At 36.2% G+C, this 20,167-nt stretch overlaps 1 protein-coding gene across 5 annotated transcripts in view; it reads right to left on the minus strand.

Moving 5' to 3' along the window:
• The window catches only part of CGNL1 (cingulin like 1), a 54,857-nt gene that overhangs the window by 20,823 nt on the left and 13,867 nt on the right, over window positions 1–20,167 (minus strand). For 4 of the 5 annotated variants that reach the window (XR_001523461.2, XM_015638544.2, XM_015638547.3 and 1 more), the window contains exons 2-8: window positions 18,233–19,835; window positions 17,642–17,736; window positions 16,616–16,709; window positions 15,644–15,745; window positions 15,106–15,254; window positions 14,477–14,612; window positions 12,510–12,722 (exon numbers count right to left, since the gene is read on the minus strand). Coding sequence is in view for 4 of the 5 variants with exons in the window: in XM_015638544.2 (XP_015494030.1) it covers window positions 12,510–12,722; window positions 14,477–14,612; window positions 15,106–15,254; window positions 15,644–15,745; window positions 16,616–16,709; window positions 17,642–17,736; window positions 18,233–19,816 (2,373 nt within the window). In the remaining variant the exon portion in view is untranslated. The remainder of the gene's footprint in view (window positions 1–12,509; window positions 12,723–14,476; window positions 14,613–15,105; window positions 15,255–15,643; window positions 15,746–16,615; window positions 16,710–17,641; window positions 17,737–18,232; window positions 19,836–20,167) is intronic. The other variant, XM_033517034.1, reaches the window with a different exon arrangement.

Here is a 20,167-nt window from a genome sequence, read left to right on the forward strand (position 1 = left end):
TCCTGCCCCTCAAGATCCATATACATAAATAAACACAGAAGTGATATCTATCTCTATATATGATTTAACCTAAAGTTCAGATTACATTCATGCCATTATTCTAGAGACCTGCTCCAGCCTGCTTTTTGTATCTTAGGACACAGACCCTAACATTAAACTAAGCTATTATTTGCTCTCCTTTTTCACTATATTTTTCAGTAAGTTAGCAAGAAATTAGGTGAATACATGTAAAATATAGAGAAGGACAAGTTGCAAGTACTGTCTTTATTAACCTAATTTAAAATACTGGAAATAAATTTGATATATAAATAAAACCTTCCTAAGGTTCCAGCTGATTGAGTGACCAGCACTTAGCCAGCAGATCTTCACAAGTCTCCAATGATCTTGCCATCATTACAAGGGTTACACCTGTCCAAACAAATTCTCTATCATGTTGCAGACAGAATTCCTTTCTTTCACACACACATACTTTTTCAAGATGGTAGAAAACTCTCTTGGTATATATGGGGAGCTGCACTGTACTGTAGTTGGAGAGTGAACATGTTTCCTACTTATATTCTGGGGAGAGTACAAGGAATTTTCTTCACAATGTGGTTTAACTGTACAGATTGCTTCAACATCTTTTCAACTTGTTTCAGACAAGACTGAAAAGAAACACAGGAGTATCTAACTTGTCAGTTTACCTTGCACAAATGTACTACACACATAAGGCATGGAAGATCACCCTGAGGATATTATTCAGAAGGATACCAGACAAAACAATCCAAAAGTACCTTCAATTTGATAGTGAAGTTTAAACAAAGTCAAGCCACACAAACACAGTTTAGATGTTCCTTGTGTAAGAAAAAGCACACATAGAATCACTTCTCCAAGAGCCAAATTACCCAGCTGGATTTAGACAGAAAAAAGCTTATATTCTTTTTTCCATAGAGTACTGAGAATTTCATGCAGAGCTTCTTCACTGGCACAAATGAAGTTTCCAGATTATAAGAACTTTTGGCAATGTGTACAACATATAGCATATTGCCACAGAAAGTTAAGATATCAAAAGTCTCCACATCTCTTGCCTTGTATTCTCCACTGTTAGTCTTCCCTGGCACCCTTCATCACCTTGTACCTCTCCTCAAGGCCTGCCCCTGGGAAGACAGGCAAACATGACAGCAAAATGCCTAGGGATCACTGGAGAATATACACAAAGCATACAAGCACTGAAATGCAGTTCTGACAGACCTTGTGGCAACACCATTAGGGGAGAACCTGGTGGAGAGACATCCCTGTCCATATATTGAACACTTACATAAGGTTCAGGCCATACAGGGCTACTGCTGACGCACAAAAGGATTGCTGTGTCCTTTGCTACGGAACCCCTGCACACAGGCAGTGTGCTCAGCAGTCCCACACAGCCAGATTACTCTGTACAAAACATAGGTACAATCTAACATTGGCATTAGAGATGCCTCTCTATACTCTGCAGAGAATTTTTTCCCTAACAAAACATGGAAGTAGAAGATATGAAAACCACAGCATTGAAATGACATTGAAATTATTATGTATGTTGATAAAGTCTGAATGGCAATCGCTGTGCTTAATAGGCTGAAACTGAAAGTGGCAACAAGGAGAGTTTAAACTGTCCAGGAGTATTTGCCAACAGCCAGAGGTAATCTCTGGGGTTCTGCCTGCATGAACAAGGATGTGTGTTTCCACTGAAAATTCAGTTCACGCATTTAAATAAAGGAGTTGCAGGCTGTTTGCAAAAGCATTCAATTAGTGGGTTAGAGTGGTGAGGGTGAAAGAAGAAGGAAAACTGAACATTGAAGGGACAGGGAGAGATTGTGCTGTGGATCCATTTCCCTCAGTCCACATGTGACTTGCTTGTAATGGTGCTGCACATAAACAGTGTGAGTTAACTAATGGTCCTCAAGGCTTAATGACACAACATCAATTAATGGCTCCTGTTGATGCCCATTCATAAATCTTTTACATTTATTTATTTGAGGATGTTGGAAAAGTTCTGGCAACTATTTTAACTAAGTTTATACAATTTAACCCATAGTAACAGAACTAGGTGAAGGTCACAAAGTAATGATTTAAGTTGAATATAAAACATTAACAGATATTGTTAATATAAGAACTTAAGTTCAAAGAATTGTGGATCAGTCTCTTCAGAAAGTTTAAAGGAGATTATGCACATAAACATACAGAGCACAAAACAGACAAAACTGGTTAAACAAGATTCTTGTCAACAAAACTTGGAATGAAATACTGTATATTCAGACATATTTGCCATACAAAGGAAAAAAAAACAAAATACCTCTGCAAAAATTCGAGCCCCTCAAAGAACAGGAGGAGAAGGGAGCAATTTTATTAAATTTGAAGTGGGCTCTTTTGGTTCTTAAAATTAACATATGTGAATTCCAATTTTTCAGTTTCTTCCCTATGACATAGAAAATGTTTATTTCTTTTTAGTCATACTTACTAGTTGTGGCAGTATGTTTTAGTAAACCAACTTCTTACTGTTACTATTTACTGCATTGTATTACACACTTATATTTATGTAAGTAAATACCCTATACCATTTTGCTTATAATGCTTATTTATTTGCATTTGTTTTGTCTTTCCTTTCAATGTGCCTCTCCTCACTCTGTCTTCCAGGGCATTCAGTGCCTTTTAGTCCCTATGTTTGGACAGTTTTACATTCAGATATTCATCTCCCCAATCTCTTAGGAAACAATACATTTCTTTTAATAACCTCAGCATTCAAAGACTTCCTAACCACACTCACATCGCCTTCTTATTTATTACCTTTGAATCCACTGAATATTTTATTATACTTTCTCAAATTTGATCATGTTTAAACTTCTGATTAAGACTGTGTAAACCTTATCAGCAAAATTAAATTACAGAGATTAGGAAAAGGAGCTGGAAATGGGTTGCAAATTTCTGGAAAAAGTTGAGAAAAAAGAGAAAAAAGCTTGTCTAGAAGAAAGAAAACACAGCTGTACAGAGAAGTTCCCACAATACAAAGTCCTCTGTGACTGACTGAAGATAAGCTTCTGCATTCTGACGTTGTCATTGTGCCACAGTACACATGCAGTAACTTTACTTACTAGTCCAGCAGTGGACTCAAGCCAAATAAATCAAGTTATCAAATCCTAAAAGAAAGATACACTGAAAAAAATCAGTTTTTAGCCAGAAAAATAGATCATACATGGCAGAAGGTAATCTATGGTGCTCAATAACCACTGACTTTTTAATAGTTCTCATACATTTTAATACTAAGCTCAAAGGATTAGTCAATTAGCTTGAGAAGTTAAGAGTTTACAGCAGAAATGAATGAGGCAATAAATTGAAAGGACAGTTTCACAGCTAAGGTATCCAAAACCAGCCCTAGAGAATATGGAGTCTGTTGTTGTCTCTGTCAGAGACCTCCTGAGGCAAGCCACTCAGCCAGATCTTTCCAGAGGATCAGTAACTACATGCTCCTTAACTTCCCCAGTGTTTGAGACACTGGGGTTTGGTTTCCACAGATTTAAGTGCACAGTTGCAACTAAAGAGAGCAAAAATTGTACCCTGAGTATATCAAGGACTTTATAATGACTAACGATGTTAACCTAGGTATTTTAGTTTGAAGATGCAGAACTAAAGGATCCTTTCAACATTGATCTCTCTACATCTTACTTTCCTATATTTAATACAGGGAATCACATTACTTAGAAGACAGCAGCTGTATTGAGAAAAGGAATTAAAAAATTGTGAAAAAATGTCTATAATTCTTTCTCCAGAAGATGTTTTTAATATTAATAGTATGTACAAGCTCCACTTAACTCCTAACAGATGAGAAGTGGATGAATGCATGCACAAGCACATAAATACTTACTTACATATATATGTGTGTGTATTGTCTGGTTTGCTATGTACACCTGCTCTATAAAATTTTACCTAGCATAGGTCTGCTTATCTGAGCCACACACTCACAGCTGCTGGAGTTTATATGCATGTGGCATTTGGTTTTCAGCTCTAGGCCTATGGAACATAAGAGAACATCAGCAGTAAAATACATTTCACCTTCCATACTACTCCTTTAAGGTGTTTTGCCTAACAAGAAATTAATTTAATAAAGCTTGAGTTCTTGTCTTTGTATAGAGTTATATATTTTTATATATAAGTATTTTTAAACATACTAAATTTAGTCAAGACAAGTTAAAATAAAACAATAAATGTTGTTCCAACACCTTTGTTGCAAAAAACTCAGTAAAGCAAATATATTTATACAGTAGTCTACTCTGTACTTTGTTGCAAGCAGTGAACAGATAGTATAAAAGGCATCAAAGTCTTTCCCAGCACTCATTAGTGTGTAAACCTAAAGAAACTGGACAGAACACCCATCAAGGTCCTTGAGATGCAAATGAAATGTTCAGTTTAAACCTGAATACAGAAAAAAATACTTTAGGATAGGAATGCAGAGAATATTCTGTGGCTCCACACCTTCTTTTTTACCACACCCTCAACACTGGCAAAGACATAAGAGAGGTTGTGTAACTGATCATTAAAAAATAGTTTAGGCTGACTTCAGTGTTTTAGCTGGTGGAACTCCCCTTTAGCAGTGACTACACACTATGGGATCCTTAGAGTCCTTTTACAAAATAAAGGAAGGCTTAACGTGTGTGGAATTAAGTATCTCATTTGCCACATATCACAATCATTAAATTTTGGCTAAATCCAACGTTTATTGGGAAAAAGTCAGCAAATTCTTCTAAAACCCTTTAGATTTCTTTCCAGAATCCAGTTCAACTGAGTATCAGGAATTGCATGTCCAGTTCTCGGCTCCCCAGTGCAGGAAGGACATTGAGGGGCTGGAGCAGGTCCAGAGAAGGGCAGCAGAGCTGGGGAAGGGTCTGGAGCACCTGTCCTGTGAGGAGCGGCTGAGGGAGCTGGGGAGCTCAGCCTGGAGAAGAGGAGGCTCAGGGGTGACCTTATCACTCTACAACTCCCTGACAGGAGGGTGTGGGCGGGTGGGGGTCGGTCTCTTCTCCCAGGGAACAGAGACAGAACGGGAGGACGTGGCCTCAAGCTGCATCAGGGGAGGTTTAGGTTTCACATCAGAAAGAATTACCTCTCAGCCATCATGATTAGACACTGGAACAGGCTCCCAGGGAGGTGGTGGATTCACCGTCCCTGAAGGTGTTTAAGGAAAGGCTGGACATGGCATTTGGTGCCATGGTGCAGCTGACATCAAGGTGTTTGGTCACTGAATGGACTCAATAACCTCGGAGTCCTTTTCCAAGCTGATTGATTCTATTATTCTGTAAAAACTATTTCTACCAGTTGTTTGTTCTTTAACAGCCATACTTGAAGAATAACTCTCCATTCAAAATGAGCTGAGGCACAAACTGGAGCTTTTTAATGGAAGTAACAGATTTTCAAATATTTGTTTTCATACTCATAATTGTGCAATCTAAGTAAATGACAGGATAATATTCCAAAATCTTCTGAAAAAGGGAAATGGTGTTGCTGCTCACTTCATTCTATTCCTGGATTAGAACACTTCAGATATCAAGATACTGGCTGTTGAAACCAGCTGTGAAGACTCATGGGCCACCTTTTTAGGTTGATGGTGGACTAGTTTAACTTCTTGAACTACATGTAAGAAGTTTCGTGTAGCTTCAGGGATTAGTATCTACCCAGCTCCCTCAGATGATCCAGACGGGGTAGCAGTCATGGAGATATCAAATATCTATTGTATTTTCCTCTTCTTTTTGTATATAAACAAAATAGTTTTATTTAAACTAGACACTGATTTTCTTAGGCAACATGCAGGTGATTTCCAAAGAAAGAAAAAAATCCCAAACATTCAATACCCAAAGACTGACACCAAGGGAAAAAAAGACAAACATATTGAGTCTCCACATAGGGACAACTCTTTAATTGTAATCATTATTAGCTCTTCTGTAAAGGGAGCTTCTGAAATCAGTATTCAGCTACAATCATCTAATTTTCAAAGTTCATAAATGCAAATAACAGGTCTTTATTTCTGCTTCTAGCTCTCCTTGTAGTTCCAGCATTATTACCCACTGTTTACCTTTAGGCAATTCTTCTAACCCCAGACACTATTTCTTAAATCAGTTGGAAGCCTTGGGATGAATAATAGAATAACCATAGGATAGCACAGATAATTAAATCTCATATCTCTACAAAACAGGTATAAAAAAACCTTAAAAATGGAGTGTTAGGCTGCCAACCCACCCAACCCATTCCACCTACTCCCCAAAAGAAGGTAACAACAAAAACAACAAAACTTCTGGAAAAAAATGTCTAAATGGCTGCACTTACTGTTTTTCTACCTGACACTGATTATATTAATTCTTCCCATCATCTCAAACTGAGGCCTAGCCAACTTTAACACATGGCTATGTCTTTGGAAGTTAACTATTATTAGTTACCTATTAAAAGGGTGTTTTTTCCTCTCTTAGCAAAGTACACTGCAACCAGCTTAAATTCTCTGCTGTACTTCAAGAGATTATTCAGTAAGCAAGTGCACAAATTTACAAGTACGTCAGACTGGTCTCTCATTTAATTTCAGCTAGAGCCACTCTACTAACTCGTTAAAAATTCACTGGTGGCAGTTTAGAGAAAATATTTGTTTTCTTACAAGGTAATTCTCACTGCTTGAAATGGTACCATGTCTTTATTATTACTTCCAAAACTATTTAGGTTTTCATTTATGAGATGCAATGAAAGATTTTAATACCTACATTTGAAGACTGAGAATGCAGCCCTCTTTTACACAGAGCATGTTAAATAAAATTTTCCAATTTAGGCATGACCTAACGTTTATATAAGTTATAAAATCCAGGGCCAGGAAAGTATTAGCCTCTTAACCAGTACCTGCATCAATGTCATTTTATCCCCCTGGCTATGTAGCATGACATACGCAGATTGGCTTATGCTAACATTCTTTTGAAGGTCAGTTGTTGGACAGACCGGAGTAAAATATTAACTAACTCTGTGTCCACATGGCTCCCTCCTGTTTGACAGAGTCAAACACCTCCCATACATACACAAACAAACATATACTGTCACGAGACAAACCACCTGAATACATAAACTGGCTTCTGCTAACAAGGATTAGAGATCCTCCTGATGGCATTAAACAAGTACCTGGCTTTACAAGCTCTTGCCAAGCTTCAGAAACAAAGAAAATGAAGAATCTTACAAACAATCCCCGTTCCCCACCCAGACTTAGTGACTGAAAATAGTCTAGCAGAGGAAGGTCTGCAGTAGTTAAATGAGTATTACAGATAAATGGGATTATTTCTTTCTTATCCTATAGATATGGTCCAATCCAACTCAAACAGAACTCTGCAGGACATTTTGCTGAGAGGCCTTCTTGACACTATACACAGGATAAAACCCACTCAGCTGTAGTTTCATGGCACTGTCTGCACCCAAACACACAAATGTACCCACCAAATAAATGGAGGAGTACTTTGGATGGAAATGAAGGACTAGAGGAGGTGGAACTTAAAGACATAGTCACCAAGTTACATAGAGTGCTTTAGAGGCACATTTTATATTCTTGCTGACAATGCTAATACTCCATTTGGTACTTCATTAAATGGGTCTTGAAAACATGCATGATGCTATTACCAACTTCCTTTCCACACACAGAATGGACATGTCGGGCAAAACAAATCAAATCTATCCCCCAAATTTTTCATATACAGTTCTAAAATGGGTTTTTCCAATACCAATACCTATTTCAGGAGTGCCTGCACCTTTCCTTCCACCATCACATTTCTGTCTGCGTAGCCTCCCTCTCTTCCCCGCACTGCATCTGTGTTTGTATCACACTGAAAATCAATCAGAATCTTACCAGGCTTTTAGAAGGCTTAGTAAAAGAGGGCAGAAAATGAAAGGGGGAGAGGGGTTAGGTGATGAAAGATGAAACATTGAAATAGACCAGTCACTCCACCATTTGACTCTGTACACATTTTAGATCTGTTACAAACCAGTTTCTGTAACTGAAACAAAAAAGTGATATTTCAACATGGCAAAAGCTACCTCAGGCTTTTTTTTGTTTTTTTCCTCAGGCAGGCAGAGGAAAAAAACAAAAATCAGTGGCATTTCAAATCCTAGATCACCCTTTCTGAATCTTTTTCAATTGCTGTGTATCTTGTTTGAGGTAAACATATCAGCCTCAGACACAGCATTCAGGATGCAGATTCAGATGAGTTATGGATGTATGGATAAGAGCATACAACAATATTTCCATGCCCAAGTAATTCTTATTATATCATTTGTTTCTTTTACTGCTATCAAGACCGTGGGTTTTTAGCATGATTTATTATAGCCCTGAGATTTCACCTTAGAGCAGAATAAGGCAGTGGAATCCTATTGGGATTTTTTCATATATATATATATTAGCAGTTACATACATTAAATCACTTAAAGTACCAAAGTGGGTTTGCAATGCTCCACACTTATAAATCTTCACTTTTCCTTGAGTAACTTGAGTAACCACTGTTCACTGTACAGCATTATTCCAAAATAGGTTTCCAGAAGATAGTAGATTTATTTAAATATGTTTCATTTTACATGTCAACTATGAATTCCAAGCCATTTCTACAAAAAAGGCACACAGATTATATCTCAGTATCATTTAGAATGCTTAAGCCAGTTTTTAAGTCTCTGCTCTATGCAGGTGATTTTTATTAGCTTTGAGGAAGACACATTGTATTATCAGGTTAAGGAGAAAAAGATTCAATAGTTACTTTTCATTCCAAAGGTTTTGTGCTAGATTCACCTAAATTAACAAGATGAGAAGAAACCAAAACCAAAGCTTCTTCTCATGTATGATACCCAGAGATTTATATTTTTTTCTTGTCTTAAAGGAGGAACACTTTGGTTCATAACATGTGCAAAAGGCAACCACTGTGTTTTGCTGTTCCTTTGCTCCAGTAAAATTCCTCCTTCTCTTTAATTATAACATAATCATATGTAACACATACATGTATTAATGGTAACATGATCACCAGCTTCGTTGCATTCTTAAATGTGCTGATAAATCAATCAGCTCTAAACTCTGAGTGTCTGTTTTATCATTCTGAGAACAAGGTCAGACATATGACATGCCAAATAAATCAGTCAAGGTCAGGCTTAGATAAGCCTTTTCATAACGTGATGATTACAGCTTTTTCTGAACAATATCATTTGTTCAGGCAGCTTCTCTAAATACAGATGTAAATTTGAAGTGCTGTGCAGTTTGCAACTGCCCTCCTGAGCTGATACAATTTCAGTGGAATTTGAACAGTACTAGTTGCAATATGCTACAACCTTTTACCTGTAGCATTACATTTCAAAAGCTATTTCCAAATTTTACTGAAACAGTGGCACTTCAACTGCAGTGACAGAGCACTCATGGTTAAAATAGTACAATTCTGGACTGTTGTGTTGTAGAGTCAGATTAAAAAATAGAAATTTTTCCATGACATCAAAAACTGGAGTAGAATTCATATTAACCTCTGTTCTAGCATTTGCAGTTATGGAGAAATATATTCTTAATCAGAAAGACATCAAATTTTTAATTTATTATTAAATTAAAGGTAATTATTACCCCACAGAGGTATGCTATGGAAGAGTAAAATTTTCCCTATTGTTAAATGGAAATAGTCTTGTCTCAGTCTCAATAAAAAAGAAATGAAGTCAAGAATAGTCACAGCTATCTGAAGACTACCACAAGCAAAAGACATAACACAAAAAAAAAAGAAGTTAAAAAGGTAAATTGTAGCAAAGAAAAAGAATGTCTTAATATCTGTGGCTTTATTTAAAATTCTCTGTTAAAAAAGCCTGAAACTAGACAATGACAACAATAAAAACCCAACAAAAATCCCCAAACTAGCCCCACGTTAGTGAGCACGAGAATAGAATCATAATGACAAACAACCCTGCTCTACTCCTCTATCAGATAACGTTGAGTATGTTTCTAACATTATTTGCAAATAGATCTATGTGGCACTCTAATCACACAGACTGAATGCACTGCACATTACTTGCCAACCTGACACCACCAGCAGATGAAAATTCTGTTGAACACTGGCATAAAAACTACTTCCTCTCTCCGTGCAAAAAAACCCTTCACAGCCTATATATCACAAAACACCCTTTATTCATTGTACCAATCTGGATGATTTTGAAGCAACATAAGTACAAACACTCTTGTACACAGAGGTCCTGATACAACCTGATCTATCAAACATCCATATCCACACTTCTTGTATGACAAGCCACTATTGCAGCATTTACACTCCTGTTTTGCTCATCAAATACAACAAAATGGCCCTTCCCACTAATCTTTGATGAAGATTTCTTGTGTCCTGCCATCAGGTATAAATTTTTCCACTTGCAGTAATATTAAAATAAATAAAATAAATAAATAAATAAATAAATAAATAAATTTAATGGCCAAGTAGCTTCAATTGCCTATATCTCCTGAGTATTTCAGATTAATTATAAACCAAATAATTAACAATATATATAAGACCACAGCAGATCAGTCCGGAAACTTCCTGCAGAGAATGGTTATACTTTCCTGATAAATGATATATTAAACTCAACAACTAATCTCAGTCAGCAGGCATAAAGATAATGCTGTGCTTCAAGAAATTGTTGAGTACAAATACTAGCAAGATTCAAAAGAAACCAAAAACTAAAAAAAACCATCACCTTCTAATTAAACATGCTAAAAGTTTCACTTCAAATAAAAATAAAAAATTTCAGCTCAAATGGGAAGAGAACTGGTACTTAGACCAACATTAATCAAATAAATTTCACTTCTTCACATCTTATTAGATTTACCATTAGATAGACTATGTCATGGAAATAAATAAATGCTATTTATAAATATCACTAAGCCACAGCAACCCAGTCATAGAGCCATCTCCCAGGCTGTGTTATTGTTATGCCAAACAGACTACTCTTTCATTTCTTGTCAGTTGTAATTACAGTTCCATAATTGAAATACAGTAAATTACCATGCACTAACTTTGAAAGATGGTTCATTGAGGTTGAGCTGTCACTACAATTACTGTGTAATAAAAAATGATAATTTAAATGTTCTACTTTTTCTCTCAAAGAAAAAAAATTAATTCAGTTCATGCAGCTCAGACAAGTCAAATATCTTCATGATGATGTAAAACAAAGAGAAACAACACATTTAGGCAAAGCCAAACAATCTCAAGTACAAGTCCCAGGCTACATAAAGAAAACAGCATTTATAAAATTGTCTAATCTCTGAAGAAAATTGCACATTTAAAATAAACCTTTAAAAGGATAATCTTTTGTCAGAATTCAGTCATACAATACCTATCCAGCATCTTCTGCATGAGCTCCTACTTTGCTCACAGAGCATATAAAGATTTGGAAACTTCTTTCCAGCCTCAAGCTTAATTTTCCCTCAGTTCTGTGTTATGTTTTAGGTCAGGACCAGCAGAATAACTACATCCCACCTAAGACCAGTGTAGGTAACATACATAAATTAGCATGGATATTTCTAAGCATAAAACTGGGCCTACAGTTCTGACATATTGGTCAAGCACGGTTTGCCTGCAGAAATTTTCTCAAACATTTGAGAAATAAAATGAGGGAATGAAGAAAAGACACAAAAAACTGTCACTTTTTCTGCAAAAAGAATGCTCAAAACTAAGAAAACTGTCCCCTGACAAAAAAAAAATCTTTCAATAGGTCTTTACCTACTGTCTCTACAAAGAAAATTTCACAAAGTACATATTTTGGAAAACAATAACAAATCTGCACATCTGAAACCTGTTCCTATTCTCCCTCTGACAAAGAATTCCTGCTGATGCTGGAAGAGGCAATTCCTTCAGTTCAGTTACCTTCCTGTCTGATTGAAAACACCCAAACCCCTGCTGTTTCCTTGTGCCCACACTCCTTTGACCAGTCAGTAAACAAGTTTAAGTTCAATAAATGAAAAGGACATAAAATAAAACACAAAACCCCACATTGATATTGAGAAGTTGAATGGAAAAGGTGGAACAATGCAACCAGGGAACAGGATGTGACACAATTAGCTGAATGTAGGAACAGTGGGCTGCAAAGAACTAAAGAGAGCTGCTAGGAGTTATTTCAACAGTAAGACTGGCAAAGCACACTGGTGCTCTTCAAGGGCATCCTCAAGGTTTTGGTGATTCTGTTTAATACAGAACAAGCAAATGGTTCTCTGCACTATACTCCCATCTATTCTCCCTCAAAGTTTGCAATTAAGCAAATGCAGTAAATAAGTGCTTGAAGAAAGGACCACAACTTCAGCTATGACAAACAATCAAAACATTAGATGTGCATGAAATAAAACTTATTCTCAGCAGCCAAGAATCTCCTGGCCTGAATCTTTACCTATTTTGCTAAGAAAATAGTAGTTCTGAAAGCATCTAGTATACAGCTTCTGAGAGAGGTAGGATCTTTCCCTGCAGAGGTAATTGTTAGCACTTATATACCTCTGTTGCTTTCTCCAGGCTCTCTCGTAGATCCAGCAATTCTTTATCGTGTTGCTCCTTAAGTTTATCCATCTCTGTGTCATGGTTGGATACCTCTTCTTTAAGGGCTCCTTTCAAAGCTGTGAGCTCTCTCTCTCTTTTTCTCAAAATCTCTTCTTGTTGATCTTTTGCTATTAATACTTCTTGCAGATCCTGCTTCATTTGCATCAGCTCCTAAAGCCCAAAATTAAACACAGCTGTGCGTCAAATACCCTCTGTGGATGTTCTGTTTATGTCTCACAGAAAGAAAGCACATAAGCTCCCCAAGGACAACTTTGTTTCATATGACTGACATATTTTTTACAGCTTTTATAGTAAGCTAAAAATTTGCTCAAATATAATATTATTAGAGGTATAACTGATATATAACCGATGTTTTATATAATAGGTCAAAATATCTGATGCTGCAAAACTATCAAAAGATTTTAGTGGTGTATGTTATGCCATCTGCAAATAATGCAGGAGTCACTCCTACATTGTGCTTTCTCTAGCAACGAGGTAGATAAGAACAAAGACAAAGCATTTTTCTCCCAATTGCAAGAGAAACAAACTCAGTGGTAATTGTTTACTTTCTTTTCTGCAGGAAAGAATAAATAAAGTTGCTTCTTCAAGTGCTGAAGACAAAAACAAGTGCTTCCCAACCAAGCCCATGTCTTCACACCCTTCCTCCTCCCACCAGGGTAACCCTAGAAGTTATTTCCCCTCTCCAAATCGCTGTGAAGGAACTGGAGAGTCAATGGATCTGAAAACTAAAGATATATACAAAAACACAGAATAACAGAAACAATCAAAAATGTACCGTTTCAAGAATTCTCTAATTTGGTATTTCTCTAGCTGTGAATAATTGTACCTTCAAAGAGAATGCAGGCTTCCCCTGCACTGAAGGAGGATCGGTACATCTAAACCAATCCTGACACACATCACCTACTCTGCCATTAAAAGCCTACAATGGAAGGTATCCTACCACCATCCCAGACAGCATCTTTCTCTGTTTAATTATCACTATTAAGATAAGTTTTTTCTAACACTTCCTTTAAATCTTTTGAGCTAAGTAATTTCTTACTCATCTCCACACAACATAGAAAAATTGATCACTATCACCTTTACAGCAACATTCTGTAAGATGTGTTTTTGACTCTTCCCTCACTCCTCCATTCTTCCTTCATCAAAGGCAATGTTTTTCAGTATTATCATCATCATTTGTGATATTTCCCTACTTATGTTCAACTTTCAATTACAGTGCCTGAGATTTAAGACAGTCATTTAAGAGTAATCAAATCTCACCCATACAAAACAAGGTGGTTTCTCTACTCAACTGATCTTGCGTGCAAACATCTTTAATATTTCTGCACTGATATTCTTACACATCCTTATCAACAAATTTAATAAACTGTGTTCTCTATTTCATCATCAGGGCTACAGCCAATTCCTCTTTCATCCCAAGGTGACAGAAACCCTGCAACTCTTTTGTTCCTCACCAAACTCATCCCTTCTCTCCCTGGTCCCACCAATAAGTAGTCAACAATTTAGAGACTGCTTTGTTCAGTTCTTTTCATTTTCTTAGCTGAATCTCATCTGGCTTTGGTAATATATACATTTTCCTTAAACTGATCTTCCCTGCTCTAACCCCCAACTCCTAATTGTTAAAACTGACTGAGATCATTATCTGGTAACAGTGGATAACACACCTGACTGTCAGCCATAAAGATATCTGTTCTCCTGCTCCATAAAACAATGGTACTCACTCTGTATTCCTTTTAGGGTTAATGTTGCTATCATAACATACTTTCTTAGGTCACCTAATAATGGTACATTGCTTTGGATTAATAGCAGAGGAAAAGCAAAGGCACATATTTCTTCCACCAGTATCTTAGTCTTCTCTTTTCATGCAATTTTTCTGATCCTCCTTCTGCGACTTTGTAACTTACCTCAATCAGAATCTCTTTCTCCCCTTCATCGGTGTGTTTTGCATTATCCAGTTCATCATGCATCTCAGAGAGCTGGTCTTGAAGATCTCTGATCTCAGTCTGGTGTTTTTCTTGCTCCATCTTAACTTGAAAAAGCCTCATCAGTAAAAATCAGACAGGGTTTTTTTAATTTGTAGAAATACTAATTTGTTCATTCAAATACTAAAAAGACACACATTCCCATGTTGCCCACAAAGAATGGGATACAATGAGGCAGAAAAATTAAATGACAGGGTAAAAATGAGAAATCTTCTAACTAGGTATTTAAGTGGGGAGCTATATTTTATTTCAGACCTGGCACTCTAGTCATTCAAGTGTTTCCACATTTCAAAGACTCAAACTATATATTTTGACCATGAAATATTAAATGCAATTTGCACTATGAGGAAGATAATAAATTCAGCAGTCTTTCTCTTCCTTCCAGATATTCTAAAGACATGACTCTTTTAAATGGGAGAAACATTTCCTACAGTAACAAATGTCACTTGTCTGGTTCCATCAACATATTCTGGAGACACTTTAGACTTTTAATCTAAAAGGTTTAAGAAAAGGTACAAATTTCAATGATAACTTTGCTAGAATTAACTCACTCCTCCAGGTTTTGCCTGAGTTCCTTCTCATTTTCTTCCAGCTGCTTTTTTAAGGCTTCCTTTTCACATATACTTTGATCAAGCTGCAACTGAAGATCTTTCAGACTTGCTCGTGTAGCATCTCTCTCTTCTTTGGAATTCTGCTGATTCTGAATTTTGTACACCAAAAGTTAAGCAAAATAATAGACAGCAGCTATATATAATAGACAGCAGTTTGTCTCTCAGTCCATGTCTGTCTCGTTGCAATCACCAGATTAACATTTACCTCAGCAGATACCTAAGAAGTGCTTTGTGCAGTGCTTAACACTTTTATTCATTGCTCCAATCTCCTTCTCAAATACTAAGAACAGATTTTTTACAAAGGGTAGCAATGCTATGACCAACTACTCTTTAAATAAAAAGTCTTCTGAGAAAACAGGTATATCTGGATTAAGAAGAATATGAAGCAAAAGGGATTCAGCTGGAGGATCAGCTGTCACTTATTTTGAAAAGTGTATTTGAAAAAAATCAGAAACTTTATAACAATAAAGTGCTGTACCCTAATTTCCAGATCCAGTTTTTTCTCTAACTCTTCCACTTTCCTTTCAAGTTCTGCTTTTTGTTCCATCAATGCTTTGACTTCAGCCGAAGAATCCGAAACCTGCAATTAAATAGAGACATTTATTCCCACAAAGCCAAGATATTCTTTGAGAATAGGTTTTGTTTTTTTTTTACCTAAAGTGAAGTTACAAACAAGACTAACAAAGTGCAGCATCAACTGCCTGAGCTCACTGGGGATTTTTCATATGGGTCAGGCCAAGCTAAGATTTTCAAAGAAACCATGATTTGGTTTTCATAAAACTTCTTGGTAGTTCCTCAAGGCATGTTGACAATAAAACAGAAAATATACAAATGCAAAGAAAAATCCAAATTAGGCAACATATGAATCAAATCATGTGAACTTTGGGCTAATTTTACTGAGATATCACTAATTATGCAAAATGGACATCAAAGGAAAGCATGCCCATATGTTAAGACAGGTTTTCAAATACCTTTTTATTTAATTCCCTAGGACGTATTTTGCAAATAAATAATGCTGTCATTAAAAACAAAAGCTACATAAGTGTCTCATGTTATGTCTGTCTCACTGCAATGAAAAGATTAACATTTATCTCTGCAGACAAATTTTATCCAAGGAATTTTATGTGAATGTGCCTAACATTTTTCTTCATTGCTCAAAAGGTTAACTGTGCTGTGAGCAACTACACTTAAAATCTTCTGAAAAAGCATAGGTATATCTAGATTAAGAAGAATATGAAGACAAAAAATTTTCATTTTTACCAATTGTACACCAGGGTAAAATAATAAGAAATAAGCATTTTATCCTTCTCATGCAATCTAAATAAAGCTATATTTTTGAGGAACTACGTGAAGAGCCAAGTAAAAATCAGTAAGGTGATTCAGATTCTTAAGCCTGTATCTGAATACTGCACCACTTTGAAACAAGCCAAAGCAAATTGAAATTCTTTACCTGAGTCTTTCCAGCAGCTCTTGACTTCAAAGTCTGAATTTTCTCAAAAACCAAGTTCACTTTCCTCTTTGTTGCATCATCATTATCAGGACTTCTAAAACACACAGTACAAATAAGGAAAGATATGATCGAAGTTACTATTTTGTTAACACCAAACTAAATTCAGACTGTCCAAACTAATAAAAACTCCACAAAAAAACCCTAAATAATACAGACAAATCAGAAATTATCTTGACTATGATTTACTAAAATCTTTAAAGAGAGGAGTTAAAAATTTGTATTCCAAATGTTTTTAAAAAGCCAACCAAACAAAAAAAACCACTGAACTCTTGAAGTGCAAATCTCTTCTGTAAGGTTGTGGCTGTGGAAAGACAGATATTCAACTTGTACATTACTCAGGCATATTGAAATAAGAAGTAGTTAGTTCTAGGTTTTAGAAGTCCTGACTACTGCGCCATAAAATAACACTTGAATAGGCCCCAGAACCTGCTATATCAGGAATGAAAAGAAATTCAAATGAATCCTTTTTTTTTAATTAATTTAACCTTCCTTTACCTTTCAATAAGTTATCAGTAGAAAACACCAAGAGTTACAGCTGCAAAAAGTACTACAAGCACAGTAACAAGAGCGCTTCTGTCAAACCTTAGGAAATAACACTTCATTGTTCTTGTTGCTGTTGTTTGAAAAACTCAAAGGTTTAAGCTTCCATGAGGTACTACTTGAATTCCCCAATAACCTCTATATTATACAAAGTTTAATTTCAGATGTATTTAAAAGACAATTTCTGATTCACAAGTTTCAAGTGCATTTAATCATATATATATACACATATATATACATAACCTTATGTAAGTCTTGGTAGCCTGGGTATTTTGAGATCAGATAATGCATTAGAGGACGAAGCCAAGAATTGTGAAAAAGATATTTCATTTAATTATACCTTTCACTTAACTGTTTCACATTTCAAATGTAATTGAAGACAAATATTGAGAAAATATAATCCAAAAGTTAAGTGTGCTTACTGACCCTTCCTTAAGGTAATTGTAAAGTATCTGCTTAGCAGTCTCTTCATTTGTTTGCTGTGCAAGATCTTGCTGGCCTTTTAAGAGATCAGGAGTAGCCTGAAAGACAATATATATCAAAATATAACAATTCTGTGAGAGTTATAAATACAAACAGTACAACTGGACTTCTCCATTCTATCCTAATAATGGAAGTTTTTATGTACTATGGACCTGGAGTTCTGAAAGGTCCACTGGAGTTTTGGCTTAATGCAATAAGAAACCATACTAGATACCAAAAGAAAAAATAAAACAACTTGATTTTGCATACATATTTTTCATATTCTACTCTTGTGCATCTATATATATGCTTAAGAATCTTTATAACATCATTTATGAGAATCTGTTTGGCTTCACCATCTTCATTTACCCATGGAAATATCAGTTGTTTTACAAATCAGATCTATATATTTCTATATATCAGTGTACAAATCTATACTTACAATCCCATTTGGAGTTTGTTCTAATGAAGACCAGAAAAATACACAATTAACAATATGGCAGCTTTTGTATGCTAGAGTGCAAAGAACAGTTTAAAGAATAAATTCAAAATTACCTGTATATTAGGGACAGATGAACATGTTTTCACAGAAATCCTCTTAGCTCCTGATTCAGGTGTAATTGCAATTCGGTTTGGCAATGACAAAGTAGAAGTTACTGTTTTAACTTCCTCTCTCTTACTCTGTCCTGGGAGGGTAGCTGACCTACCCATCAAGCTCTCTGTATCTGTTCCATTCTGTTTATGGTGTTGCAAGGAGCTGAAACTGCTGCTCTGGGTTTCTTTACTGGGCACTTGCAGTTTTCCAATACTTCGAGCAGAAATCTTCATCTCTTTGGAAGGTGCCTTTTGATCTCTGGATAACTGCTTGTGAAAGCAAACTTTAGATGGTCTCAGCAAATGCTCAGTTGACTTACCCAAGGTTTTACTGAATTCACCTAAATAATCTGAATTTACATCAAGTCCTAATGACAAGGCACTATCAACACTTCTTGATCTTTTTCGATCATCTGGATGAATTCTGTTCCTTTTTCCTGACCTGCCTCTTCTGTGAGCATCAACTCTCTTATCAAACTTTTCAATTAGCTGATCTACTCCTGGAAGTGAACCAGTGTCAATATCACGACCAGTTCCTGGCAAGAATGGAATGTATCTCCTGTTTTCATGCCGGTTAACATTGTCCGCGTAGATGGCGTACTCTTGGTCATCCAATAAAAATCTGTATAAGGAATTTGCAGAAGTGGGAGTAGCTGATGAGGATGAGGATCTTCGGGAGTCATTCAATACTGGCCCAGTTGAATCTTGCCTGCGGAAGGGAAGAATATCTGGTCTAGGTTTCTTTGACTCGGGATAAGCAGTGGGACTAACACAGGGGGATCCTCCTGCCAGTGAAAATGACTCTGAAACACACGTGTCACTGGGGCTGATCATGCTGCTGGGACAATCCTGCAGCTGCTTATTTGGATCTTCTACTGACCTGTTCAGATGTAGTTTTTTTGAATTTGCTTTGGTTGGCTCTGCAAGGTACGTATTTGTTTTCTGCAGGGACACGACTTTAGATGAAGAAATCCAAGGCTTTGCTTCAGTTTTTTCATCTGCAAAAGACTTAGATTTACTGCACACAGAAGACTGGTAATTATCCAAGTTCAAGTTATTTTTTTCAGGATCATAAGGCTGCAAAAGTTCAGGATGTCTTTGAAAATTCAACAAACTTGAGGATTTAATAGTTTCATCCTTAAAATCTGGCATTTCACTTTCCTTTTCATTTACATTGGTTGTCTTCAGTTTTTTAGGCATAGAGGGTTGCACATGCTGTGTTCCAGCAAATTTTGTATGTTCACTAATTTTGTCCTCTAACTTAAAAGCAGTATTGGAGTCTGTGGCTGGCTTGTTTACAGTCTGAGGAGTGACCTGCTGTTCTTTTCCAGGAGGAGGGGGAGGATTTTCTGGCAAGCATCCCTCTGTATTGTTCAGTACTATGTAAGGATGTCCATCAATTCCTTGGACTCTAATGCTGACACCATAAGACCCTGTCCTAGAATTTTGAACATTTTTAGTTTTTTGAGTCTCTTCACTTGCAAGTTCAAGAGTGACTTCATAGTCCTGCTGCATGTGCTTAAAACCAGCAAAATATGGCTCCATGTCTATCAGAGGATTATATCTGAACAGGAGAAAAATTACAAAATTGTCACTGTTTTAAGTAAGATAGATTATTTCATTAATTACTTTATTCCACTATTCAATGTGACTATGAAGACTAACGGCAATATGCAGGGAGATCAATATCCAAGCTCTATCAAGCCCAAAGCAAATACATTGTGATACAAAGACAAATGTCAGACTGACATATTCTGGATCAATGTAATGTTATTTTATGAATGTTACCTTCACAGAGTAGGTCCTTGTTGCTTTGGAATCAAATTATTTCAAATATAAGCAACTCTGGTACAATTTTTTGAGTAAAAGCATGACTCGGGTATTTCCACTATATTT

This window comes from Parus major, chromosome 10 (assembly GCF_001522545.3).
Source record: "Parus major isolate Abel chromosome 10, Parus_major1.1, whole genome shotgun sequence".
NCBI lineage: Eukaryota > Metazoa > Chordata > Aves > Passeriformes > Paridae > Parus > Parus major.